Here is a 27,398-nt window from a genome sequence, read left to right as displayed (position 1 = left end):
AAAGAATATTGAAGGCAAATACAAGTAATGCTTGAAACTAGTGAAGCTTTCTATGTAATGCTTTTCTGTTGAAGTCAGTTTCTGGTCTTCTTTCCTATTTTAACAAAACACAAATTTTAACAAATTTACAAAGCCTTACCTTAAGATATGGCTATGAAGAAGATGGGTATGGGGGAGAAATTGAGAATTGTCTCTGTTGACCGGTATTTCAGGCCCTCTGAGAGAGGGACCTGGGTTGTACATAGGACTGTTGGATTCTGCAGTGGTGACTAGAGGAGATTTTTCCCAAGGGTAAATTTTACTAATATCTGATAAAGTCTGTGTGGATCATGCTCTAGTACACATCAGCATGCTTTTTATTGGATTTTTTTAGCCGTTATGAAATACTTGTAGCTGTGCAGTGTTCACTCAGTGTGTATTTTTGTTACCCAGAAACCAGAAGTGTTCTGCATTTGAACTTCTCTATAGCTTTTAAAATTTTGGCTTGATTATAAACATCTGACTTTTCTGGCTTCCCATTTTTTTTTCTGACAAGATGCTGAATCTTCAAAAAAAAAAAAACCCAAACAAAGAAAACAACACCACCAACAAAAAAAAAAACTCTAAAAATTGCACAGCTTTTATCAGTATTCTATAAACAGAAGTGCATCTGGTATGAAACAGTTGCCATGAGTACTTCACGCTACGCAATATAACCATATTTGTTATGTACTATTAGAAAACAAGACTGTCACGTGTTGCTAAAGCTTCACTGAGCTGAACTGAACAAGTGCTGAAGAACAACTCTGGCTTTGTCAGCTTCCCTCCTCCCCACACTGTTAAGAGGTGATAAAATTGAAAAATACATGCTGCTGATTAATTTACAGAACTTCCTGTGTACCAAATTCCTCGCTGGTATTGTTTGGAGTTCTTGCTGGCAGAGTTGGAATACTTCTGTGCCTGTCTTTTCCACCCTGAAATATAGCTGTAACTCTGATACTGTGCCAAAGTCTCGCCAGTGTTAAAGCGAGAACATTGATTAATTAATAGGTGGGGGGAGTTGATTGTCTTTTCTGTTCTTAAATGCAGTTTTACTGTTATGCAGCATTCATCTAGAAGAGAGAATATTTGTGATGAAAACCCTGTTGCCTTTTTCAAAATAAATAACACTGCTGTCCTACACAATGTTCTCTTTCTTAAAACAAGAATGTACTGTGTTCTGTTGAGGGGAATGACATCTGATGAATCCTTTCCTGAGGTGCTCACTTCTCATCTTACCTGTAAAAAGGTCCATTCACACTGAGCAATAGTGCAACAGAGCTGAAGATTGTCTCTAACAGGATCAGAGTCAGATAATGATTTCTCAACTCTTTATAATTAAATTGAGCTTGCTGTAGTGCTTGCAGGCTCTATTGTAGGCTGACTGCTGCTGTGTCTTGTCTATGATGCATGCTTCTGCTTAAAGCAAATTTGGGGACATGCAACAGTGTAATACCGTTGGTGCTTTAACAGTCTGAGATTTTAACATTTGTGCAAGACTGAACTGTGTTTAATTACTCTTACTTGGAGCTATTTGTTTAATACAGTTGTTAAATAATGTGCGTTGTTACCACACGGCTTTAAACTTCGTTAATACTGGACTTGGATTTAGAAATACAATGTTAGGTGTAAATTTCTTATGCATTTATGGAGGAGACAGAGATATTTTCTACTTCAAGTTCTTTGAGTAATTTTGTTTCTGAAATAAAAATTGCTTAAGTGCTGTAGATATTGTGAGAAAGGAAACTAACTTTTTATCTGTTTTGCCTTCACAGAGAAGAAGAAGGAATCTGTCTACGGCATCCACTCCTAGTTTGTCATCTAGCGTCTGACCCTGCTAGAAGGCCGTCATGCAGCAGCCTCCACAGACTGTTCCAGCGGGAGCGGCAGCTCCTCCTCCTGCGGGCGTTGCTCGGAACATGTACTGGAGAAACACCTCGCTCAGTAAACGAGCAAACGCAACGGCTGCCCCAGTGCAGCCTGTGACAGACCCTTTTGCATTTGGCAGACAAACTCCACAGGGTCCCCCTTTAGATAATCCATCCAAGGGCAATGCGTTGGTTACACAAGGTTCTTCCCCAGCGGTGTTTCCGCAGCCTGCCGTTATGCATACTTCACCGTCACATGCAGGGGACAATCCTCATGGACCACATACATCTTTATCAGCTCCTGTATCTCAACCAGGAATAAATACCAGTACGTTTTCTAATGTTCCAATTCCTTCACCGTCCCCGGGATACGTTATAAATAGTACTACAGAAGTGCATCCAAATGCAGATCTTGGACTCCGTGGGCCTGCAGTACCATCGCATTATAATACAGGAGCAGGAGTTGAAAATTCTTTCAGTGTGCATCCTGGAGTGGTGTCTGCATCAAACAAACCTGGAGGTAGACAAGGTGTTAGTAGAGATTCAAACGATGTTCCTTCAGGACCCAACACGGCAGCACTCTTCCCTCCACCTCCGCAGCCTGTGTCTCAGTGGAGGCCTGTTCAAGGTAACCTGCAGTCTCCAGTTCGAAATTTTGTGCCCTATCCTGAGCCATCTTCTCAGGCTGACGTTCGTAACATGTCTCAGTCTTCTGTTAGCACTTCTCATCCTCCTCCACAGGCAAGTTTACAGCATGGTCCTGTACACCAAGGTATTCCACAAAATATTATGCAAGCGCCTTTATCCGTTGGTTGTGAAAAGAATGGGCAAAATGGCTCTAATAGCAGCCATCACATGAACAGCATCCAGCCTGGAAATGTGTTTAGGCAGAACACAGAAATGACTAACGCTTGGTTAAGTCAGCCATACCAGGAACAGTTTTACCCACAGCCACCATTGCAAGACTCCGGTTTTCTCATTCCCACAGCTCAGGAAAATCACCCCAAAAACCAGTCTGCAGACATGTCTGAAACATCAAATAGACCTGTTCCCACAGACAGAGATTCAGGAACGCTCTCCATGTTTTTCAAAGGGGATGAGGCAGAAAATGAAGAAATACTTTCATCTGAAAAAAATTACAGAGTTGAGAAAACGGAGTTTGATGCTTGTCAGCCAAATTCAGCATCCTTCTATCACCAACCAGTGCATCCCCAGCGAATTGCAACTAATGTTCTCTCTCAGGCGCAGATGGGCACAGGTTTGGCCAATGAGATGGTACAAAAAGGAATGGATGTCCAGTACTTCCCTAAAATTGTAAGTCAGCAGGAGATGCAGGCTGCTAAGCACTCTCTGTTTGGTAGTGATGACAAGGCACGTATGGGTGACATGTCGGGGAATGGTGGGTCACAGTATGAAAATGTTGAGAACCTGGAGTGCATTCAGAATCAAGAAGTGCTGCCAAGTGAACCACAGAATGTCAACGCTTCATCCCCTGCCACTGGTCCTGATCTGTACAGATATGGATCCTTTCCGGGTCAGATGCTTCCAAAGAATGCTGTTGTGAGCCATGCTGAAGGAGGACCAAATTTGGAGGCACCTGATTCGTTACCTCATCCTGTCCGACCAGATAGTGTATCTTCAAACTACAGCAACATTAGCCATAGGAGCGCTTCTAGCTCAGCAAGACCTCAAGAGCAGGTTGGTACGTTTATTCAGCAAGAAAGTGGGAAGCCTGATGAAGAGCCTTCTGCCAGCTTCTTTAAACAGATTGACTCCTCTCCTTTGGGAGGCGATTCAAGCGAGCTAAACCTGGGCAAGAACTACCATGGTAATCTATCCCAGCCTCCAACTCCAAGTCCTCCTAAGCCTACAGGAGTATTTCAGACAAGTGCAAATAGTTCTTTCGAACCTGTGAGGTCCCATGGAGTTGGTATAAAACCTCCAGAGATTGACCAAGCAAAGATGGTGGTTGAATTAAGAGAGAACCACTCAAACCAAAAGAACATCAAGAAGAATACAGCTATGCCGGCTGCATCCCCGGGCAATCTTGAACAGCCACCAGATAATCTGGAAACTATTTTCATGCCTCAGGTACACCCACTGCCTCTTGCAGTCACTGGTGATGCTGGAAATATATTGCACTCTGGACCCGTTATGGAAAACATACAGTCTGAGAGAAGGTCCTTAACAAGAGCTCAGGGAGCAGTTAAGAAGTGTGATAGCCCAGCAACAACTTTGTGGGCTCATAATGAGTTACCTAATTTTGGGGGAAATGTTCTTCTAGCTCCTGCTGCTCCTGCAGTGTACGTACCTGCCAAGCAAACTGTAGAAGTTATTCAGCCACCAGAAGAAGGTCTGTCTAATCAGCAGCCAAGTAAACCAGGGACTATTGCTGTGCAGCTTACCCAAGATGGAAATATATCCTCTGAAAATCTTGAGAATCCTCCCAAAATGGGAGAAGAGGAGGCACTTCAGTCCCAGGCAAGTTCTGGTTATGCAAGTTTGTTGTCTTCTCCACCTACAGAGTCTTTGCAAAATCACCCTATCCTGATTTCTCAGCCTAATCAAAGCTATAACTTGGCTCAGCCAATTAATTTTTCTATTTCTCTATCTAATCAGCTGAGTAGCAATGAAAACAATCAGGCAATGAAGGACTCTGGGGTTGGGGACAAGCCTGCAATGAGTCCCCAAACTTCACATGCTGGTGGGATCATTTCTGGGGAAAACATGCCATTACCTGTGATGCAGGTTGGATCTCTGTTAGTTAATACACTTCCAAATACTAATCTGTTAAAACATAATTTATTACAAAGTCCTCTTAATTCCTCTGATACTGCTTCTAATCAGCCTGCAAACTTGCTTATGAAAACTCCGCTTAATTTGGCTCCAGAAGGGCAAAAGAATGTTAATATGGAAGGTTTTGTTCCTGAATTTGCTAGCAAGCCAGGGCCTAACTCATCTGCTTCTCCTGGAACGAATCTCCCCAGTGGAAGTGCAAGTGCACTAGCCCCTCTTGTTAATTCTGTAGTGCAAGCTAGTAATTCTGCAACTCATTCAAATAGCAAAGAAGAAGCTGCTGGAGTGCTCGACTTCACAGTATCACGGACGTTGGAGAAAAGCAGTGCAAGTAATTCTGTACAGGTGCATAATCAGTCACTTTCTGGCGACCCAGTATATCCTCAACAGTCAGCTGGCAGTGCCGGTCAGGTGGGTCCTGAGATGCGTGACAAACAACATTTCTATCAACAGGTGACAAAAGATGTACAGCATCAGGCTGTGTCAGACAGAGCTGTACCGGGAGCATTGCCATCCCAACCGCAAATGCAAGCAGCTCAAATGCAGCAACCAACACCTTCTGGGCTGTCCTCAGTTCCTTCAAACTACCAGATTGCCGCAGGGACTAAAGGCATGCAGGCGTCACAGCAGCATGAGAACCAGATGCTGAGTAGCCGACCTCAATCTGTGGGTCCCCAAGAGGCAAGTTCAGCACAGCTGACTGCAAGGTATGATCACACGAGTCCTGATAAGCAACCAGCGTCTGAACAGCCAGCGAGTGCTCCAGCTTCCACAGCCCCTGCCACCACCATCAGTCAGTCAGTCATGCCAAATGCGCAACAAGACCTGCAGCGTCCATCCCTGCCACCGACTCCTCAGGATGCCTTTGGTCCGCCCCAGAACCCTTACTACTACTATAGGCATCCTTACGATGCCTACCAGCCTCCGTATCCACCACCTTATCCTCCTGCAGACCCCAGAACAGCAGCTCATCTTTATTACACGGTAAGTTTTTATTTTTCCCTTCCTCCCCCCACTCAGTATATGTAAGTAATTTTCGTCTTTGAATTATGACTTTAAACAGTTGTGTCATTATCAACATTCAGCGTAGCATTCATGTTAAGTATTGAATCTAGGGAAAATCCAGACGGCAGTAACCAAACTTACATTACAAAGGTTATAAAAACTTAAAGTAGTTGCTAATGCCAGTTCCAGTTGGCACGGATGTCAGCTGATAGCAATTTATTTGGTTCTTTGGAAAAAGTTGGCAGTTATAACTGTCTTAGCTGCCCAGGTGTTCAAATTTGGTTCCCATCTGCTGCCTGAATTATTGACAGTTTAGCAGAGTGGCCAGCATAGTGCTTGAACTGCCTCTAGTCCAGATGTAAAGTTTTTTTCCTTAAGTTTAGGATATTAATAGACTTGAATTTAACTACCCACAGCAGGTATCGAAAGCTGTCTATTGATCTGTATCTCTTCAGGTATCTCAGCTGTGGTGTATGGTGATTCATTTGTTTTTAAAGGTCTGTTCTTGGAGGTGGGAAGCCTCTCACCTTACATGTTAATCTCTTTTTTTTCCTAGGAGGATAGCTACGGACAGTATGACCTGCGGTACAGACACTACGATAGCACCAGCACTGCTTATATGGAGCCTGGGAGCTATCGGTATTCAGAGCCTGAACGTCCCAGTTCCAGAGCTAGTCACTGCTCTGACAGGCCGCCTTCTAGGTATGCGGTTCCTAAACTGCGTAAAGATCTCATGTACCCTGAAGCAGTGAGTGTAACAATGCCTGTTGAAGTTTTATAGCATAAGCTGCAGTGAGGAAGTTCAAAAACTCATTGTCTGCTGCCGTAGGAACGGATGGTATCACATGCCACATCTGAAAGGGATACGATTCCTCAGTCTTCTCTGTTGCTAAAGCCTTATTAGCCCTTTCATTCAGTTCTCTGGGCGGTTGTTGGTGTTCCTGCTAGGCAGGAAGTCACTGTGGTGGACTCAGTGCTGAGGTTAGCTCTTTTCCACGTGTGGTGTGAGAGACCAGTGTAGGCCGTGGGTTTGTTCATCAACACTGGGTTAGTTTCTGACTGGCACTCAGGCAGTGGCCCCTGGTCTGTCAATAAATGGCACTTTTGTGCATTGTTTCTGGGATTTGCCTTGCAAGCGTAGCAGTACGTGTGGCCTACTGATACACGGTGTTTCAGATGTGCAGAAGAGAGATGATGAATCAAGTGAAAACGTCCTGCTGCTGTGGGCATGTTTCACCCACTAATTTCACTACCGGTTTTGATGCAGGTAGCACATGAACTAGGGTCTTTCTGATTATATTAAATTTAAAAACTGGAGAAGGAAACAATGTGTTCAGATGCTACTTGCATATATTAAATAAAAAGCAGAAATGAAATATCTAGTATTTTTCAAGCAAGCAGCAGCGAATTACCTTCCAGGGATTACTGCTTTCTGATGGTTATTGCATAAGCGATTTGTATGAGCTTCAAGAATGTTACTGTTGTATTACCTGGTGAGTGGATTTACAGGTTTCCAAGAGAGAACTGCAGTTATCTGTCTGGAAATTGTGAAACCCTCTGTAGTATTTGTCTGTTGTTGTTGGTACTTCAGTCATGGAGCAGTCTTCAAATTAAAAACATTTGGCATTTTGCTTACCACCTCCAGAAGATTATAGTAGGTGTATCTTGGCTTTGAGGAGTACAAAACAATGGCTGTAGCTGCATGTGATAACTTTTATCATCATCTTAAGTGAATCTAAGTGCACTGTGAGATCTTGTAATGAGATAATAACCTCTAGTAGCTCTTCCTGGTGTGTACTCTTCTCATGTACTATTTTTGTAAGAGGTTGCAGTTCCTACAGGTGGCATTGGGCAAATCGAAGCCTGTTAGGAGTAGTTCTGTCAGTGTTATGCGTGATGTGACGGTGCAGTCGGCTGTGGACTGTGGTGTGGTCCTGCAGGACAGCAGAGCCGAAGAGTGGCACTGTCAGTGTGACAGCGTGTCTGAAACGTGCCCTTAATGTACCAGTATTGATGATGCAGCGTTGTAAATTTTGTTTGTGGAGGGGAATAACATCTTTCTGAAGGAGACTGAGAAGATTGGTTGGGTGGATAAACCTGATCTGATAAGATCAAATCTCCTCCTCTGCAGAGGTAGATGCTGCGTTAGCAGACTTCCCACGGGTTCCAGGGAGGAGCGTCACTCGACTTGCTTGGGTACTCTGGAGTTTGCACTATCGGTTGTATGATCAGTTGTAGAGGAGCGTGAAAGTTCCCATCATTCCACATTGGCATTAATTATTTTTACCTCCTGTGTGTGTACCTCTGTGTTTGTGAGTGTATACGTGTGTATATACAGATGTGTAGATATAAGCATACATGTATATGCATGTGTGTGCATGCACGTATACGTAGACACACTACATTTTTCATCTAACATTCTTCTTTTAGCTTTTTTCAGAAATTGTGAGATGGTGTCCTAAAAATGGCATATAATAAAGGCTCATGACTTTTCAAGTAACAACCACGTATTTCTTTTTCCATCAGAAGTATTCTAGTTATCTTTTGTACATGCACTGACTCTTACTTTGTGTTGGTTTTAGTCAGGGTCTTGTGCTTGTTCTGTTAGTTTGGACAATCAATATTCTAACATGGGCTCTGTAAATTAGTATTTTCTTCTATTCAATCCTCTCTATTTGCTCAAATGAAAACCAAGCCTTTCCTGCTTGCTGCTGACCATCCAAGCCTACTGAGAAGCGTAATAATCTAGCAGATGCCTGGAATTAGTTGTGTAGTGGTGTGTTATGTTACAATTGCATCTCAATGCTATCTCATTTATTCACTGAAGTATTAAATGTAAGGATGTGCTAACACTCAGAACATTGCTACATCTACTGAAAAGCTGAGATTGAGAAACAGACTGAGTGCAGAATGAGAATAAAGCCTGGGGATTATGGTAGGGCTAGCCCTGACAGGTTAGTGTTCTGTGAGCTTGCCAGCCATAGACTGGCATCAGCTCCACGTTGGACAAGGTGATAGAATATTGAGTTCTTTGGCCAGATACCCAAAGCAAGATCTAGTGCGTTTTGATTTTGTTTGCTTTCTGACTGTGTTTGACATTGGTGACAGATGCCACAATGGCAGCCTCGGAGGCGGAAACCCTCTGTTCAGAATTATCTATGAGAGTGCTAGTTCACATCCTGACCCATTTGCATGACCTCTTCTCCAGACTGTAATCCTCTTCTCATCACCATAAGATGTATAACAAAACACTGGTAAAGTTGAGGGAGCAGTTGTTTCATTACTTGTTAAGTTAGTCACTTCTCTGAGACAGTTCAAAGGATGCTAATTATAAAAGTAGTTTTAGTGATTAATTGTCTGTAAGTAGTTAAACTTATCACCAAAGCAGTTTACAAAAATCACTAAATTATTTTATAGTAAGGGCTGTCAGCTTTTTCTGGCACCCAACAATTTAGTAATATATTGGTTTGTAAAGTCTCGATTTTATGATTCTTTGATTTCAAATAAATGCATTATTTTAAATAAGAAATTCTACCCAATCAGTTGTGGCATATAGTTCTTCATCTCTCCTGCTGACTTTAGAAGAGATTGAAGGAGGAATAATAACTTGTTATACCTACGCACTTTCTTTCAGGCAAGGGTATACTGAAGATTATTATGCAAAAAGTGGATGGAGTGATTATTACCCAGGCTATTACCCAAACTCGTATGATTATGGAGGTAAGGTCAAAATGAACTCTGACTTTTTCTATTAAAAATTGCAGATTTAAACAAAAATTTGTGGGGAAGAGGAACTTGAAGATCAGAGAATTATTATACTTTTTCGTATTAATAAGACTGATACCCTTTCCGCAAACAACGTGAATGAAGTTATACTTGCTGAAAATAGATCTTTGGACCCACTTCAGTTCTTAATACCACACCATCCTTCCTGTGTGTTTTTTATTCAGTAGAAGTAGTAAATAGAAAATAAATTAAATTCTTTCCTCACTACCACCCTTCAGTTTGCCTTTCCATTGTGAAAGCACACCATTGTTAGTCTACAGAATAGTTTTCTTCAATGTGTTGCAAGCCTGTCATTCACTGGGGTGTATGCTGGGCCTGTAACCTGCAGGCAGACTTCTAAAGTAGATGTTAGGTGGGTGTAAACAGAAATTGACTCATGAGTAGAGTTTGGTTTTGTCTGTAGTTATCTGAATGTTCACAGAGACATACTGGCGTTGGTAATCTCAACGTAATTGCTTGTATAGTGCCTGGGAGGATTTTAAGCAATGTCTGTCCGGATCCTGAGACATTTAATATGATACTCTGAAGACTGAACGCAGAGATTCTGTTGATGCTTGTTGAGTTATTATCATGTTAAAGTTAGGAGAAAAGATCTATCTGTCTGATGGCAAACACCAGCCCTTCAACAGGATCTAGCTAACTATAATGTTTCTCTGAAAGGTGTGAAATTGTTTGTGGTTTGTTTTTTTTTTTTTAGTTTTGCTTGTTTGTTTTAAACTAAAAATGAGTGGACATACTTATGTAGCTTTAAGTACATAATTTTGGTTTTGCTGTATGCTTCAGGACCAATTCAGCATGTAATTGAAGAGAAAGGAGTAGAAAAACGTTACAGGCAACAGCTTCCAGTACCTAAACCATGTCTTTTTGCTTTCCAAAGATCCAAGTCGCTGGGAACGTTACTCATCAGCATATGACCCCAGATACAGAGATCATAGAAGTTACGATCAGAGGTATTGGTATGATGCTGAGCACAACCCTTACCAGAAGAGAGAGGGGTATCCGTATGGCAACAGGTTTGTCCGTTCAATCTGTGTTCTCTCAGTGCTCTTTCCAGATCTAGGGCAGCATGGGGCCTAGGTGCTGATGGCCATCAGAGAACTGGTGTGTGTGTCTGAGTGAAGGCAGAGAATCTGGTATTGGTTTCTTCAGGGCCGAGTCCCCCATAGTCAAATGTGTCACCAGAAAATTAAGTTATGGCAGTAAGTGTTAAGGCAGAGACCGAGGCTTTACTTGTGCACTAACAGAAATACTGCTGTGTTTGCTGAAGGTCTGCCACAAAGCCTTCAAAATTTATGAACTGTTGTGATAGTCATACCAGGACCAGTAGGATTTGTTTTCAGGTCAGGGGAACATTCGGTGGGTTTTCCTGGAACAGACTCTGAGTATGATGTTGGTCTTGATCTTGAATATTCTGGAGTAACTTCTTGAAGAAATGTCAGTTTGTTTACTGTAATAAAAACCTCAATGTAGGAAGCAGTCTAAAAGCTGTTCTGAAGTTAGGAACCGTTTTCTTCTTGACAAGTGTGCAGTGAAGTCGCTTCGCTCAGGGATATGAGTGGCTATGTTCATTTTTGCTTTGAATATTTCTTTGGTCTTCAGACATGACCGATATGAAGATAACTGGAGATACGATCCTCGTTTTACTGGAAGTTTCGATGATGAATCTGAACCCCATAGAGATCCTTATGGTGATGAGTTTGATAGACGCAGTGTCCACAGTGAACATTCCGGTCATAGTCTCCGTAGCTCCCGCAGTCTTCACAGTCACCAGAGTAGTTTCAGCTCTCGCTCTCAACAAGTGAGTTTCAAATGATCGTATCAAGTATTATTTCAGCTTAGTTGAGTCTTTCTCTATGTTAGGGGTGGATGGAACATTAGAAATATGGAAATATTTCTGGGTTTAGCTTGGGAAATATATATTTTGAAAACTTCTATTGTGTAAGTTAAGACTATTTTGTATTATAGTTTTGAACTTAATATTTATCACAGTTGTCAAGAGAACTTTAATCAAAATCAGCACTCAGCTGTGCAGGTTGCCACACGCACAGAAATGGAAAATTTCCTCTGCTGAATCCATTTGCTGTTTGTGAGAACTTTGCCCTTGCTGTGCTTGGCTGTAGTTGATAATGTGTCTGGCTTCAGTGTTACGTCATTTTTCTCATCACAAGCATGAATGCTATTACTGAACTTGGGATCTGATCAAAGACTAACTCCATATTTGTATGATGCTATTTTAACTTTAAAAGCAAAAACCAAATCTAACTGATTACTCATCTGCTTATGCCGTAAGTACAAATACCTGAAAAACGCAGAGAGTTGAGTAATTTTTGAAGTACAATCTTTGCTAGTGGATTGTATTGCTTTTGCTGTAGTCTCGTGTTGGTTCATCATGCTTCTTGGAAGTTTTGCAGTCTGAACTCCAGTTCATTTAGTAGCATTGAAGGTAGTGCTGGAGATCATTTAGGCATTAATCTTTAAGCACCTGAAGTAATTTAGGTATTCCTCAGGTTTAATCAGTTGAGATTTTCTGTGTTATGGCAGAAGTAAACATTGATTCTGATCTGTGGTCGCTGATAAAGCAACACTTGAACCTGTAACTCATTCTGTAATGTTTTCACACAAGCATGTAGCTGTTCTGTCATGAGAGAGCTGAACATACTTGGATGTGAACAGATCAAATGGTAGTAAAAACACCGAGGGAGAAGTATGTGTGTGTGTATATATATTATATATATAAAAATGATCTTCTATAGCCTATTGTTGCAGCTGTCTTGCAGGGTAGCTTTCTCAAATGCAGTGATGTAGTAAGCCTGGTTTACAACCAGTATAAAGAATCAAAGCCAGGTTGGAATGCTTACCATCTTGAGTTATGCTTGCAGTATTGCTTGCTTTGTGTAACTTCACCCTCTTTGCTAACAATTACTAATATAATCTATTTAGAGCCAGCTGTATAGAAGTAATCATGATCTAACGGCTAATGCGTATGAAACTACTGCGCAGGCAGTGTCGCTCCACACAGATTACCCGTATGGCGGATATGCTGCTAACTTTGACGGACAACAGCCTTTTACAGATTATGGCTACGCGACTGAAACTGGATGGTCAGCTGTAGAACAAGGTATTGGCACCACTGGGGAAGGAGGAGGGAAGGCACTGTGCTTGTGAGGTGGTCTACCAGTAGTAGTTAGCACTTCTGTTGGGATCTGTAGTGTGTGAGATGCCTTTCATGTATTCATTGAGCCTGTTAACAGGGGAAAAAGTGCTCTTTTACAGTGTATGTACACACGAACAAAGTTTTGTTTGCTTTTCAGTGTAAGAATAACTTCCTTGCTGAAACCTGGGTATATCACAGAAGAGTAGTAGCTAGACAGTTGTTATGCTAGAAATACTGCATGCTTCCATTTGTAAATGTCTTTTTAGATAGATTTTTAGCTACCCTACTTATGTTTCATGGGGAATGATTAAAGTTTAAGTTAAACTTCAGATTTTTCCTTAATTTTTTCATACCCTTTCAGTGTGGAACAAAACACCCTGGGAAAGCTTTTCCAGGCTATGTTGCAGTCTTATTGTTAGCTCTTTGAAGGTGCATCATATATTTGTACAGAGATCACAGAAATGTGTCTGATATAAAGAATCAAAGCCCCTGCATTGAAAAAATAACGGGATTTTAAAGTTCTGTAGTCTAGTCTTGTTCTTGTTACAAATCTTCAGAAGATCTTTGGGACTACAATGGAACTGATTAATTGTTTCTTACAAAGTTTAGCCAGATTGAATGGCAGGGTTTTTTCACTAGGACTGCAGGATTACTGAATTGGATAAATACATCAGCAAGTTCACTTAGCTGCAAGACAGGTTACTGATACTTATTTTATCTTTCCTTCCCATTTCAGCACCTTTAAGACCCTCAACACCTGAGAAATTTTCAGTGCCTCATATCTGTGTTAGGTTTGGTCCTGGGGGCTTCTTAATAAAAGTGCTGCCAAACCTGCCTTCAGAAGGACAGCCAGCTCTGGTTGAAATACACAGTATGGAGGTAAAGTTTAAAAGAAAAAAGGGAGGTGGGTGGTATACCGATCTTTCTTTTGGAAGGGGAGTAGGGAATTTGGATCTGTAGCTTCCTGACTTTTTTTTTATATGTCAACGCATGTGTCTTTATATTTATCTGTTTGGGCTGTAATCGTAAGTAAAAGAGAAACTTTAAACGTTCTTTTTCTCCAAGAGATGATCAGATCTCTGAGTCATGATCAGATCATCCGGCTCCTTAGAACTTTGTTCAGGTAAAATCCTTACATCCTAGAAGCGCTGGAGTTGTGTTGGTTTAGTTTCTAATATATTGCTGTTTGTAGAGACAACATTGTCCTCGTACATTCTCTGCAGGGCTAAGGACTACTTGTCATCTAGGTGGACCTGGGGTTAAATATCATGGGTATATTTTAATTCTTCTGCAGCTACAAAGAAATGCAATAGTCAAGTCATGTAAAATATATGGAAGGATGGGCTTACATGATGAGGGTAGAATTCATTGGTAAAATATCACTAGAAGGGAGTAGAACTGTACACAAGTACTGGAACAGCGTCAGGAAAATTACTGGGCGTTGTGGAGTTAGGTTTATGGTTGGACTCAATGATTTTTAAAGGTCTTTTCCAACCTAAATAATTCTATCATTCTATTCTATGATTAAGGAGATACGGAAGATTTTTATATTTTGCTATAGAATGACTTTCATATAAAGTAGGTTTCATCATTTATTATTCTTGTGCATGTTGCAGGTCACCATATGTATTTTGTTTAAGAGCAATAGACTCAATTATACAATGGGTTATGTTCAGGTCTGGGGTTTTTATTGTTAAAAAGGAAAATTCATAGTTATAAGAGTTTCTTACGGTTTGTATTTGTATTTTAGACTATGTTACAGCATTCTCCAGAGCAAGAAGAAATGAGAGCATTTCCTGGTCCTCTTGCAAAGTATGTTCTTACAAATTTCAGAAATATCTTTCATGCATTCAGAATTCACATCTTCGTTGAACTTTTAATTGTCTGCAAATTACAGAATTTAAACTGACTTAAAATATTTGTGGCTTTTCACCTGCTTGAATAATACATGAGCTTTACATTTATCCCTCATACTAATCACAGTAGTGATCTGAATGTTTACATTTATCTTATTAAAGACTTTTTTCTTTTTTTTTCTTTTTTCAGGGATGACACCCATAAAGTGGATGTTATTAATTTTGCACAAAATAAAGCTACACAGTGCTTTAAGAATGAAAATTTAATTGACAAAGAATCTGCAAGTCTGCTTTGGGACTTCATTGTACTGTTGTGCAGGCAGAATGGGGTATGTCTCACTGCTTGAATTTTTAACTATCCTAAAATATTTTATACAAAAACTGGGATTTATGTAAAAGACAGTAATATACGTATAGTGACTTATCTTGGAATAGTTCACAGATCGATGGCACAGGTAAACTGGTCACTTGTCCTCAGGTGCTCAAAGGTGCTGATATTCCCACATTGTTGAAGTGATAAATAAAATGAAGGCAATGTTGAAATAACAGATTTTTTTTTTCTTTTTTTTTTTTTCTCTCTGTCTACATGTATAGACTGTAGTGGGCACAGACTTGGCTGAACTTTTGCTCCGAGATCATAAAACAGTCTGGCTTCCTGGGAAGTCCCCTAATGAGGCAAACTTGATTGATTTCACTAATGAGGCTTTGGAACAAGTGGAAGAGGAATCCGGCGAAGCCCAGCTCTCGTTTCTCACTGATAGTCTTATAACCACAATTGACAGTCTTGAGAAAGAGACAGAGAGATTCAGAGAGTTGCTGCTTTATGGCCGCAAGAAGGTGAATGCTTGTGCTGTTATTCCCAATACTGCATGTATTTTATTTTGTGTTTTTATTTTTCACAACTCTTAAAGCTCCAGGCATGAGTTAAAATCATATTTGTGCCTTGCAGTGCATGTAATATTTCATGGCACTGCACTACACTGATACGGAAAGATATTTTGCCCTACAGTTTATAATATAAACCAAAATTATGTTCACGTGTTAACATTAGATCTAAACAAACATTTTTTTTCATTCAGTCATGAAGTACTACTGTGAAACTACTTGTTTATCTGAGTAGTATGTTAAGCTATTCCTGGAAAACTCATTTCTGTATTAATTAGGATGCTTTGGAGTCTGCCATGAAGCATGGTTTATGGGGTCATGCTCTGCTACTTGCCAGCAAAATGGACAGCAGAACACACGCAAGAGTTATGACCAGGTACTGGTTTGCTTGTTGATTAGTACAGTATGACTGCCTGTTCTGCTAAGGAGGTAGAGGCTTGGTGCTCAGAAATCTTAATGTCAAAATCATGAGTTATCCTTAGCAGCTCATGCGAGGATTAAGCTTTAATTTTACCTATATATTCGGTTGTCATCTGTTACTTTTTATTCTGGGGCCTTCTTACTGTAAACTTAAACCTGAGAAGTTATTCTGTGCCACTCTTTCCATTTAAGGGGTATTTGAACAGTGTCAAATGTGGGCTTGCTTGACAGATGCTGTTAGTCAGGCTTTGAAAAAACTGCAAAACCCCAACTGTCAGCTTTGTTAAAGCCAAGTAACTCTGTCGTACCCTTCATTCTCCTTGCTTGAAAGAAGCGGATACGTTCATGCATGCTTTGTCTGTAGACAGGAAAACTTTCAGCTTCCTCAGCTTGTGAAATCATGTACAAAGTCTAGTCAGCTGGCACAGGGAGAATCCTGAGGTTTTTCCTAGCTTGGACTGACTTATGTCAGCGTGGCAGATCCAGTTAACTGGTAATGTTTTGCTTTTGAACATTGTCCACTGGGCAGTTGCTTATTCAGTGTAGTATTTTCAAACAGCACTTCCTTCTCTTAAACTAAGCTAGATTATCTGTTACTGAGCGTTCAAGTACGTTTTAACTGCTAACCCTGTGTTTGTTTTCTGTTTTTCTGTATAATGTCTCTCTAGATTTGCCAACAGTCTCCCAATTAATGACCCTCTGCAAACTGTTTACCAGCTCATGTCTGGAAGGATGCCAGCTGCATCCACGGTAAGATTCAAGCGTGAGCTGCAGTTGAGACTGAAGAGGTACTGCAGTGAGTGTAGTTCACAACCATATTCTTTCCATGTGCTTTTTCTAGAATGTTAGATAAGTTGTTTTGGTCCTTTTTAGGTTGAAACACTTACACATGCAGAGCTCCAGTCACTGACTTGACTTACTAATTCTTCTAATTTCAGTGCTGTGGAGATGAGAAATGGGGAGACTGGCGGCCTCATCTAGCAATGGTGTTATCCAACTTGACCAATAACGTGGACTTGGAATCCAGGACCATTGCTACCATGGGAGACACTCTTGGTAACTCTCGAGGAATGAACGGGGTGATGACTGAAATAAAAGCTTTTTCTGAAAGCTGTAATTGCTCAGCTTATTTTTTTGAAAACAAGCAAGTGCTATGTAAAATGTAAAGTGGGACAGTTTTATACGGGCATGTCTCTATTGTGAAGGCATTTAAATGCAAAGCTAAATATGGGACACTGAGTTACAATGTGCCACTGGGCAGAAATATCCTGAGTTCTGTCCCTTATTTCTCTACAGCTTCTAAAGGCCTGCTGGATGCTGCTCACTTTTGTTACCTTATGGCCCAAGTTGGTTTTGGAGTTTACACGAGGAAGACAACAAAGCTTGTCCTAATTGGATCAAATCATAGGTTTGGCTTTTGTTTTGTTTTGTTTGTTTTTTTAAAAATAAATAAATAAATAAATAAAAATGAAAGCTTAATAGCTTGAGAGTTGCACTGCTCCTCTTATCATCACTGGCCACGGCTGGTTTTGAGATAACTGTCTGATGCCCTGGCCTTGTTTGAGGAGTAGAAGTTATTGATATTGTGTGTCTAATAGAGCTATGTTTCTGACTTTATTTCTGATTGTCTTTATTGTCAGCTTTTATAATCTCAATGTTAAATAATATATTTCCTCTCCCATTCCCGAATAGCTTGCCGTTTTTTAAGTTTGCCACTAATGAAGCCATTCAAAGAACAGAAGCCTATGAATATGCACAGTCACTAGGAAATCAACCTAGCTGCTTGCCCAATTTTCAGGTGAAGAGCTGTTTTGTTTTGTTTTGTTTTTTTTTTCATTATTATTTTGTGAGGTTTTATACAAGATCTTAATCTTCCATGTGCTATATTCAGCACAGCAAATATTTTATCCATTGTAACATGAAATATTTGTGGCTAGTGTAGTGCAAGATAGCTTTTTTTCCTGTTGTCACTTAAATCTCCTTTTCACATTTTTCATCTGTGCATTCTGAACTTCTGAATTTTAAATTTTGTTGTTGTAGTAACTATATTCCAAAAGAAATATACCCACCCCGGCCACCCCCCGTATGGATGTGTTAGTGGGATATCTGAGCTTTCAACTGAAATGACAGACTATCTTTCATTTGATACTTCTAAGAATGCTCTGGTCACTTGTTTTATTCCACCTGCTTGCATTCCATAGGTTTTCAAATTCATCTATGCTTGCCGGTTAGCTGAAATGGGACTTGCTGCTCAGGCTTTCCATTATTGTGAAGTGATTTCCAGAACTGTCCTTAAAGATCCGCATTACTATTCACCTGTACTTATTGGCCAGCTAATCCAGGTAACATAAGGAAGAATTAAATGTTTGTGGCTTCATATTGTAGATGGTAAGCTGTTGCTTAAAGTTGCCTTTTGTTGGCTGGTGGACTTAAACTTTACAATTATTCCTTTCTCTAGATGTCATCGCAGCTACGCCTGTTTGACCCACAGATAAAAGAAAAACCAGAACAGGAGTCTTTTATTGAGCCTTCATGGTTAGTAAGGCTTCGACATGTGGATGGACAGATCAAGGTACAGAATGTACTTTTCAACGTGAATTATTCTCTTTTAAGGATTAGTGTAAATCTAGCTTTTAATGGTTTTGTTTACACTGCTAATTACAGAAACATATGAAGTGACCTTATGATATATTCATGTCATAAGTGCAAGTATTATGCTTTGAACTAAGTGGATTTACCACACTTCAGTGCCCTGAGATTCAATACAGAGTAGTCAAAGGGGTGGTGTACGTTATATGAGACAGACTTTTCTTAGTACTGTAATGCAAGGAGAATTGCAAGACTCATTAGCTTGCAATAACTCCTGCTGTAAGCAAAAAATCTGTTTGCCAGGAAAAAAAAAGTTATGTGTGAGTTAGTGTAGCTAGATTGTAACAGAGTGGAAGTAGTTACCATTTATTTAAAGACATATGTTAGAAGTTTGAACCTTGAGCTAATTAACTAAGCATCCATTAAAAAAAAACCAAAAACAAAACCAAAAGAAAACGCCACAAACAAACAAAAAGCTTAGATGCTTTGGTTGAACTTGGCCTGCAAGTCAGCCTGAACTTGGCTGACAACTCGTGATTTTTTTTTTTATCAAACACTAAAAAAAAACCTGTGTGCTGTTTTCACTCTTAAGATTTCCTTTGCTGTATGTTCCCTTGGTTATGTACTTAATGTCTGGTACAGTTAATAAGATCTTGCTTTTTTGTGCAGGAGGGTGCAATAGCTTATAACACAGACAGATCCACCCCACCACCATATGCATGTAGTACACCAAGCTCTGAATTAGACCATGCTAGTCAATGTGATGGAGCAGGAGTTGGCCGTGACATGGGTCCAGGTGCTGAAAATGCATTGTTAGCATCCTTGTTACCCAGTATGACGCAACAGATGCAAAGTGTGCAGCTGATGCCTTCAGGTTAGTGTTTCATATCCTTCTTCAAGACAGAGAGAAAATAAACTTTTCAGGTTTCTGATACAAGAAACCACTTAAGAGGGTGGTAGAAACAGTGAGATTTCACTTCTGCATTGTATCATTTTGTTTATAGGATAAAAGGTTCACACACTGAAATTTTGTTTAGTTGTAACTCTTAACTTTTTTTTTTCTTGTGCTGCAGTACCTCAGGCTGTCATTGATGGGCCAGGTGCTGGGATTCCTGCTGGTGACCAGGAAGCTGTCCGAAGTGTCCCTTTCTATTCAGTGGCTTCTCAGCCTATTGGTCCAGGACCTGGATTTGCACCTCCAGGGTTTTCAAATCCCTACGGAACTGAACCATCACCACTGTATTTAGGGTCAGCGCTGCCACCAGGAGGGCCACCACAAGAAATTGAACCACGGTCAGAAGAGCAGACAAACCTGGAAACAGGTCTGGGATCTTAGTAAACAGCTTTCCTTCCTTAGAAAGGGAATTAAGTGTTTTGGGGAATAGTACAAAATATCCCAATACTTAAAAATAGTAAGTCAAGTGTTGGGTAATGAAATTTTAAACCACCGTGTAATGGCACAGAAACATTTGTGGAAAGTTATAGCATTTGTCCTACTTATTTGGCTTAGTTTAAAAGAGGGCTTAGACTCAGCAGATAATGATTTAGACCCTAACAGGTAAGCACTGAATGTGCTGGGATTGGCAGCTCTGTTTCAAGGTCTGTGACTGGAGCCTCAGGGATTTCTGCCGTTGCACGTCACGTTCTAGGACCCTGATGAGTTTTAATCCTGTGACAGCAGAACCTGATGTGTGAAGGCAGGCATACACAACTTTGGCAGAGCTATGTTAGACATGTGAAGAACCTTAAAAAACTGCCCCATGCCCCATACTGATGGTTGCATCCCTCAGCCTGCTCTCACCTGTGTTTAGAACAAACATAATAACCATGCAGGAGAAAAAAAAAAAAAATCACAGCAAGTGCAGTTCACATTCTTTAAAAGGCTGCTCTGCTCTACTCTGCTCTGGTGAGATCCCACCTGGAGTACTGCGTCCAGTTCTGGAGCCCGAAACATAAGAAGGACATAGACCAGTTGGAGAGGGTCCAGAGGAGGCCACGAAGATGATCAGAGGGCTGGAGCACCTCTCCTGTGAAGAAAGGCTGAGAGAGTTGGGGTGTTCAGCCTGGAGAAGAGGAGGCTCCAGGGAGACCTGATAGCGGTCTTTCAGTACCTCAAGGGGGCCTACAGGAAAGATGGGGAGAGGCTGTTCAGTAGGGCCTGTTGTGACAGGATGAGGGGTAGTGGTTTTAAAATAGAGGGAGGTAGATTTAGATTGGATATTAGGAAAAAAATTTTTACACTGAGGGTTGTAGAGCCCTGGAACAGGTTCCCCAGGGAGGTGGTTGATGCCCCATCCCTGGAAATGTTCAAGGCCAGGTTGGATGGGGCTCTGAGCAACCTGATCTGGTTGGAGATGTCCCTGCTCCTTGCAGGGGGTTGGACTGGGTGACCTTTGAAGGTCCCTTCCAACCCTAACAATTCTATGATTCTATGATTCTGTGGCTGGGTTCTTTCTCACACTAAATTCATAGCTAGTGAAAACTTTCGCCTTGAAAGTGGTGGTGTAGGCTCTGGGGGCTTTTTGGGGTTGTTGTTGTGTTCCCCCCAGCTGCTAACATAATTTAATTTGTTTTTTTAAGGAATACAGAGAATCGCCCCGGACTCTCCTTCACAAAACTCCTTTCCTGAACAGAGAGAGGAAGATTTCTATGGCAGAATGGCTAGCATGGTATCTTTATTTCGTACATCTCTTCAGCAAGTGTCAGCTGCGTTGCAGATCTTTGCAAACACAAGAGTGTACTGGGGCTCTGTCTTGCTCTTCAGCAAGACTTGGAGCTTAGTTTTTCTTGCCCACTGTCCTTCCCCTTCAGTGGAATAAATAATGAAGAACTAGCAGAAAAATTTTAGCCATGATTTTCTTCCGTAAAAATAATTATAGTTTTTTAAAAGGAGGGAGGGGGATATCAGACTTTTGTCTGAAAAGTTTAATTTATCTTTCTCTGCTCTGCCTTCCTTTTCCATCTCCCAGAGGATTCTTCATAGCCAGAAGAACTTGTAGCGTACATCAGCAAGTGAGGCAAGGGGCCCTAAAGATCAGTTCTGTGACTTGAGTTTCGAAAGCATAGTACTGACTACCCTTGGTCATGACTGGAAACATGGAAGGCATTTATCAAATCACAACTCCCTTTTAAAAATATGTAGTATTTTAACTGTTTAAATATCACTAAGTTAATATCTCCTTGGAACTTAATTTAGGCTCCTGAAGTGACAAATTTTTTAAAAGAATTAATGTCAACATTTTCAATAGGGGTGTATTTGGCAATTCATAAAGGATGGGAAGACTTTTTAACTAGAAGTTGACCGTGCTTACAGAAGAAACAGTGATTATTTTATTTTATTTTTTACGCTTGAGTTGCTATACAAACATTGGAAGAACAACCTAATGTTGGAGGGGAAAAAAATGTAGCAACTGCTCCCTGGTGCAGCATTTTTATATCTTTCCTCTCGTGGGCTCATTAGCCTGCACAGCAGTGCCCCGAGTTAACTGTTTAGTGATCCAGTTACATGATAATGCAGTTTCTTGGCCAGACTTCAGCTCTTTTTTTGTGCATTGTACGTGTCAGAGGAGTTAAAAGTAGCCCAATAACCAGCTTAAATATCTTGAATTGTGTGGGAATTCTTGATAAAAAGTGAATGTTGTGTATATTTAGCTGTTTGCGTACTAAGCGTATCCTGGCTTTATATCTAACCAGGCACCAGGACGAAGATCCAGATCTGCATCTCAGTCTTCAGCGCATATGGTATGCCACGAGCAAGCTTTCTTTCACTAAATCTTCATTCTTATTTCTGTTTAATTTTTACATGCTTTTGTATCTCTTCCTATTGCTAACTTTCTAAAGAAAGAGTTTGTTTAGCAAGATGAAATGTAATCTATCACTTCAGCAGTGACAACTTGGTGCTTTCCTGTGCATTTGTAATACAGGGCTATGGGCGAAGATCCCGAACAACATCAGAGTCCTCTGCTCATTCTGTGGGACGAGAGAGATCCAACTCTGCAGCAAAACAGCCCTCTCCTCCTCCCTCTGTTCCTGCAGGGAAAGAGACTAAAGAAACTAAAAAGGAGCCAGCACCTAGGAAGGTAAACTTTCTAAGAAAGGTAGCTATAGCCAGGGGAGATTTGTTACCCTATGTGGTAACTCCTGGTCCAGGGTACTGGTTTAAGAAATCCTGACTAAATTGTTTCTTTCTATTTATTAGGTGCAATTCTAGGCTCAGAGTTCAAGTCTCTAACAGAAAATGAATTGTTGCATGAATCTTTCTTTTAATCTGCCTGTAGAGACAGTGTTGGGATAATTAACTGAATAGATTAATTTATTTTTAGACTGGTGCGAACTGGTTGCGCTGGCTGATGGGAAAAGGAAAGAATGAAGCTCACCTTCCAGATGACAAGAACAAATCAGTAAGGCCTCTAAGTCACAAAAACCTTTCTACATTTTAATGTGTTCAGAATGTTTTCCTGAGGGACAGATGAACATAGTTTTGACAAGTAAACAAATGTATGTAAAACTGTCAAGATTATGCTTATTCCAAGAGTGGCTTTTGTGGCTTAAGAGCTTTGTTTGAACTCCTGATCTTTGACTGTGGTTTTCTTGTAGATTGTTTGGGATGAACAGAAACAACGCTGGGTTAATCTGGATGAACCAGAAGAAGAGGTAAAAATCTGAGTACTCATTATTTGTCCAAGTGGAAAACTGAAATCCCTACTGGCCCACAATTGTCTTTAATCTGTCACTGGCTCTTAAGAGGTGCTTTTTACTGAATTTGGATTAAAATGTGCATCATCTTGAAACTAATAAACAGGTTACATGTTCTTATACTCTACATCCTTATGGAACCATTTGTGTCTTTAATTGCTGGTGTGGATCCAGTAATTGCGATTGAATTTGCAAGGGAATTTACTCTAAACTTAGCCCAGTGTATCTCTTCATAGAGGCTGGCATCATTTAGGCAACTGCTTGTTAATTAATTTGCTCCAAACAGAGTATAGGGAAAAAAGGTAGGAAGAGTCTGTGGTTTTGAAAATGTAATGCATCATATAGCAAGGAAAATCACACATCCTGCCCATCCTTGTCGTTCAAGGATCTATCTCAAAACACAGACAAATGATAAGAACGACTGTCGTAAATGTTTCCATTTAGAGTGAGCATAAATAGGCTGTAGAAATGCCACTGAACATTAGTGAAGTTATCAGATGGAAGATCAGGCATACTGGTCTACACTACGAGATGTTTGTATACCCAATTTTATGTGCTCTGGAATAGATAAGGGAAAGGAGAAGTCAGACAGATACTTAGTTTAAAATTCTCAGTCAATGATATGGTTGGACTTTTTTTGTTCTTCTTGCAGAGTAAGCCTCCTCCGCCACCTCCAACAGGATTTCCTAAAGTTCCTCAGACTGTTCCACCTGGACCTGGAGGCCCACCTAGTGCCCCTGTCAACATGTTCTCCAGAAGAGCAGGTAACAGGCAACACTGATGCTTGAACTATGGAAGACTTTAGATTTTTCTCTTGCATAAAATGTGAAGGCAGAAGTCTTGGCTTTTCTGAAGTTGCTTGGGAACAGTTGGCAACTCAGTGATATCACGGAGCTGTCGCTGTTGCTGGCTTTGCTTGTGCCTAGTGTCTGCGCTGTGATGGCTGTCACAGCTGTGTCGTGACTTGGGCATTATCGTTTGTATCCCTGGAGCATTATTTTCTGATTCTGAAAGATGTCTTAACCAGCAGACTGTTTGAAATAGACTTGAGGATGACTAACACAAGGCTTATTGCTGTTATTTGTGGATTTTTCTGTTTTAGCTGGAAGCAGAGCCCGTTACGTTGATGTCCTGAATCCAGGTGCAACCAAGTCAAGTGGTGCTGTTCCTGCACCATCAGACCTATTTGCCCCCTTGGCACCAATGCCAATTCCTGCAAATGTATTTGTTCCAAACTCAGGTGTGTCATGAGTGGACAAAATTGTAAGGAGGTTGTATGTTTATTTATGGTTATTTGATTATCTATGCCACTTTTGACTTTGTGTATTGTGTAGCCTTGAATAAATGTTCAAGAATGTTCAGTCTTATTAACTCCATTTTTTTCTAGAAGTAGAATTATTCTGGGAACTGCAGTAAAACCAATGGATTAGTAAAGCCCAGCTCTGTGTGCTGCAGTCAAAGGGGTTATCTTTTTGGGTTGTTTTTTTTTTTTTTTTTTTTTTGTTGGTTGTTTTTTTTTTCCCCTATTATAGAGTGGGTAGGCCATCCAAATAACAAAATCTGAACTGTGTAGCATTCCTGCATTGCTCAGTATTTCATACTCACTGTGACACCTGTTCCTAGTTTCAGGGTTGCTACTGGGGGAAAGAAAGGGTGAGGTCTTACCTGCACACTTGCTTACCATCTTTTTTTTTTTTCTGCTTTCACTACATGCTGTGTTGCACCAAGGTTATGTGTATGAACTGTTTGCATCTCCTGCTTTTACAAGACTGGGGTGTGTAGAGACATTAAAACTGGCCTTTTTTAAATTATCTTTTCCTTGGGTGAAGATTGGTATTGTAGAAACTCAGTTCTGCTGATGTCCCGGCTTCTCATTCTGTGAAATCAAACACCCTGCTATGGTGTGTTTGCTAAATCCCATTTATGTTGTAGTTCCAGGGGAACCCCAGCTAATGGAAGGGAGTGGAGCAGCAGAGCACACACCAGCTGCAAATCAAACCAACCCAGATCCTGCTGCATCTGTTGAACCAGAGGTGGGTTACAAAGGATGTCTTGTATATGTAATTCAAACTTCTGATTAAAAAACCCTCATGACTCTGAATAGTAGTTTCATAGCCACAATAAGTAGAAAGCACATTGTTGTTATACACAAGCCTAATATCTGTTTTAGTTAAAAACTGGAGAAGAGAAATGCAGGTGAAAATGGAAGTGGGAAGCCTGTGAGGAATGACCAAAGGGACCAAGAGCATAGGAAGTAGCCACACACTGCATGTTTCACCTGGCTTGATGAATTGTAACTTTGTTTTGCTTCAGTGGGATCAATATAGCAGAGATGTGAGATAGCATCATAGTAAAGAAGACAAACAAAAGTGCATTGTTTTTCTTTAGTATTTAAACCCTGCAATCCTTCCTCCTGGATCCGGACTTCCTGTTTCTAACCCTGATGGCTCGCAGTCAGGCGAGGTAAGGCTTGATTCAAAGTAGTTATCTAATGACTTTTGCAGCACATTTTAACCATTAATTTGTAGTGGACTTAACATGGGCCATCCAAAACAACAGGTAACTGATTCAGTTGTTGATGACTAGCCGAGATGGAATCATATGACTGCCTCCAAAATTGTACAGAAAAGACCTCTAAGCCCATATGGGAAGTTCAGCCTCTGTGTCCTACATTCTGAGATGTGATCTCCTTTTTCTGTATAAGTAGACTTTTACAAGACTTTTTCAAGAGTAAAATGTCAATAGTTGTTTGAGGATCTCTTCTTGCCTCCATGCATGCGTATAATTTCACTAATATTAAGTGCAAGGTACAGTGAGGAGAATAGATTGCTGTGTGCCAGGCAGAGTAACATTACCTTTGTTCCTACTAAATGTTTTCTATATCTACATAATTTTGTGCTCTAAGAAGTCCTTTTGATTTAAACTAACTTCTGGCTTTACATTTTTTTTTAACTTGAAGTTGGTTTAACCTTTGGCAGTGAGACTTTTAAAATTAAATAAAACAACTGAAAGCTTGGGGCAGTGACATGCATGACGACTTTTTTATTTGTGTTTTTTGTATTTGTGTGTTCTTGCTGTTTTGTAGCTTTCGCGCTCTAGTTCAATGAGTTCATTATCACGTGAAGTAAGCCAGCATTTTAATCAGGTACATGTGGCTGGCCGTTCTCATTTACGTTAACTTATTTACTTTTCCCCTCTTTATTTTGCATTTGCTCAGATACTTACTAATGCTACTTTTAGTCATTTTCCCCTCTTCTCATTTCACAGAAGTAACATTCAAAGTGACTAGTGATGTAGTGTTCCTTTTAACGCTCAAACAGGGTCTTCAGAGTTTTTTTGTATTTATGAGAATGCATGTAATCCAGGCATGCTTTTTGTTTATGTTCATGTTCCTAAGAGATTCACTTAATAATTTTGATCAGCTCTTTCCTGGGATACCAAAGTAGTCAGTTGATTTAAAAAAAACAAACAAACAACAAAAACCTCCTAAAAAGACTCGCACAAGCAGAACCTTGTCATTCTGCTGCTACCAGTCTCAAATTGGTAATAATACCATTGCCTGTTTCATCTGCAAAAGCCCCTGTAGGAATTAAAGGAATGCTTCATCTCTGCTGTAAGTTCCAGTACTGTGGGGTCACCATAAAGGGGTGACGCAAACTCTTTCTGATATTTCTTAGTTAAGCAAAACTTGACCTAGAATGTTTATTTGGGGGCAGGTCCTAAGGTCTACTAACAAAAGCAGAAGGCACTAATTCAGTGGAGTCGCACTGGTGTCTTGGTTTGGTTTTGCATGCTGTGGATGTTCAGAGCTGTTTACAGTTTTTGCATGTGACCTTGTTTTGCCAATTCCTACATTAAGCAAGTAATATTAAAGACATGGATGCAAACTGTACCAGCACTTTTTGCAGTTGTTACAATATGCTGCGCTGTCCGTATTGTTGGCATTATTTACTGTGAGTATTTGCTCTGTATGACTAAGCAAGCCACATCTGAGAGGCAAGTGAAGCTCTGCAGTTCTGTAACTTCAGTATTTTCTACTTTCTAGCCTGCCCCTGTGCCACCTTCGGGGGGACCTTCAGCAGGAACAGTACCGTTCTACAATCCTTCTCAATTTGCACAAGTGAGTAAAGGCTTCGTCTTCACTTTGAACAGGGCTATCGAACAAAACTGTGATTTTATGTCTTACTAGCTCAGTCTGGACTGTTGCATGTAGAGTGTTAAGTGTGCACGTAGACCAGTCTAGCACCTGTTTAAATTAACAAGTTTGCTTTCAAAACTTTGTTGACAACTTTTTGTATTTTGTCTCCAATATGACAGTTACAGAAC

The 27,398-nt window shown here is 40.5% G+C and overlaps 1 protein-coding gene across 5 annotated transcripts in view; it reads left to right on the top strand.

Moving 5' to 3' along the window:
• Positions 1-27,398, top strand: part of SEC16A (SEC16 homolog A, endoplasmic reticulum export factor) — a 31,563-nt gene that overhangs the window by 2,483 nt on the left and 1,682 nt on the right. Inside the window, exons 2-32 of one of the 5 annotated variants that reach the window (XM_086763731.1) lie at positions 1,794-4,367; positions 5,136-5,666; positions 6,244-6,389; positions 9,322-9,407; positions 10,351-10,486; positions 11,073-11,271; positions 12,414-12,591; positions 13,364-13,506; positions 14,378-14,439; positions 14,674-14,812; positions 15,078-15,320; positions 15,647-15,744; positions 16,457-16,538; positions 16,727-16,844; positions 17,085-17,196; positions 17,481-17,586; positions 17,990-18,130; positions 18,247-18,360; positions 19,047-19,251; positions 19,451-19,699; positions 20,958-21,046; positions 22,071-22,118; positions 22,301-22,456; positions 22,700-22,777; positions 22,974-23,030; positions 23,725-23,836; positions 24,175-24,312; positions 25,005-25,105; positions 25,461-25,535; positions 26,158-26,217; positions 27,118-27,192. In XM_086763731.1, the coding sequence (XP_086619857.1) occupies positions 1,869-4,367; positions 5,136-5,666; positions 6,244-6,389; positions 9,322-9,407; positions 10,351-10,486; positions 11,073-11,271; positions 12,414-12,591; positions 13,364-13,506; positions 14,378-14,439; positions 14,674-14,812; positions 15,078-15,320; positions 15,647-15,744; positions 16,457-16,538; positions 16,727-16,844; positions 17,085-17,196; positions 17,481-17,586; positions 17,990-18,130; positions 18,247-18,360; positions 19,047-19,251; positions 19,451-19,699; positions 20,958-21,046; positions 22,071-22,118; positions 22,301-22,456; positions 22,700-22,777; positions 22,974-23,030; positions 23,725-23,836; positions 24,175-24,312; positions 25,005-25,105; positions 25,461-25,535; positions 26,158-26,217; positions 27,118-27,192 (6,576 nt within the window). In that variant the 5' untranslated portion in view covers positions 1,794-1,868. Of the gene's footprint in view, positions 1-1,793; positions 5,667-6,243; positions 6,390-9,321; positions 9,408-10,350; positions 10,487-11,072; positions 11,272-12,413; positions 12,592-13,363; positions 13,507-14,377; positions 14,440-14,673; positions 14,813-15,077; positions 15,321-15,646; positions 15,745-16,456; positions 16,539-16,726; positions 16,845-17,084; positions 17,197-17,480; positions 17,587-17,989; positions 18,131-18,246; positions 18,361-19,046; positions 19,252-19,450; positions 19,700-20,957; positions 21,047-22,070; positions 22,119-22,300; positions 22,457-22,699; positions 22,778-22,973; positions 23,031-23,724; positions 23,837-24,174; positions 24,313-25,004; positions 25,106-25,460; positions 25,536-26,157; positions 26,218-27,117; positions 27,193-27,398 lie in introns of all 5 variants that reach the window. The other 4 variants (XM_086763729.1, XM_086763727.1, XM_086763728.1 and 1 more) reach the window with 4 other exon arrangements.

The sequence above is a fragment of the Chlamydotis macqueenii genome, chromosome 20 (assembly GCF_036417535.1).
Source record: "Chlamydotis macqueenii isolate bChlMac1 chromosome 20, bChlMac1.mat, whole genome shotgun sequence".
Taxonomy (NCBI): Eukaryota; Metazoa; Chordata; class Aves; order Otidiformes; family Otididae; genus Chlamydotis; species Chlamydotis macqueenii.
The sequence above is the reverse complement of the archived record's forward strand: the minus strand, read 5'-3'. Positions and strand labels throughout refer to the sequence as shown.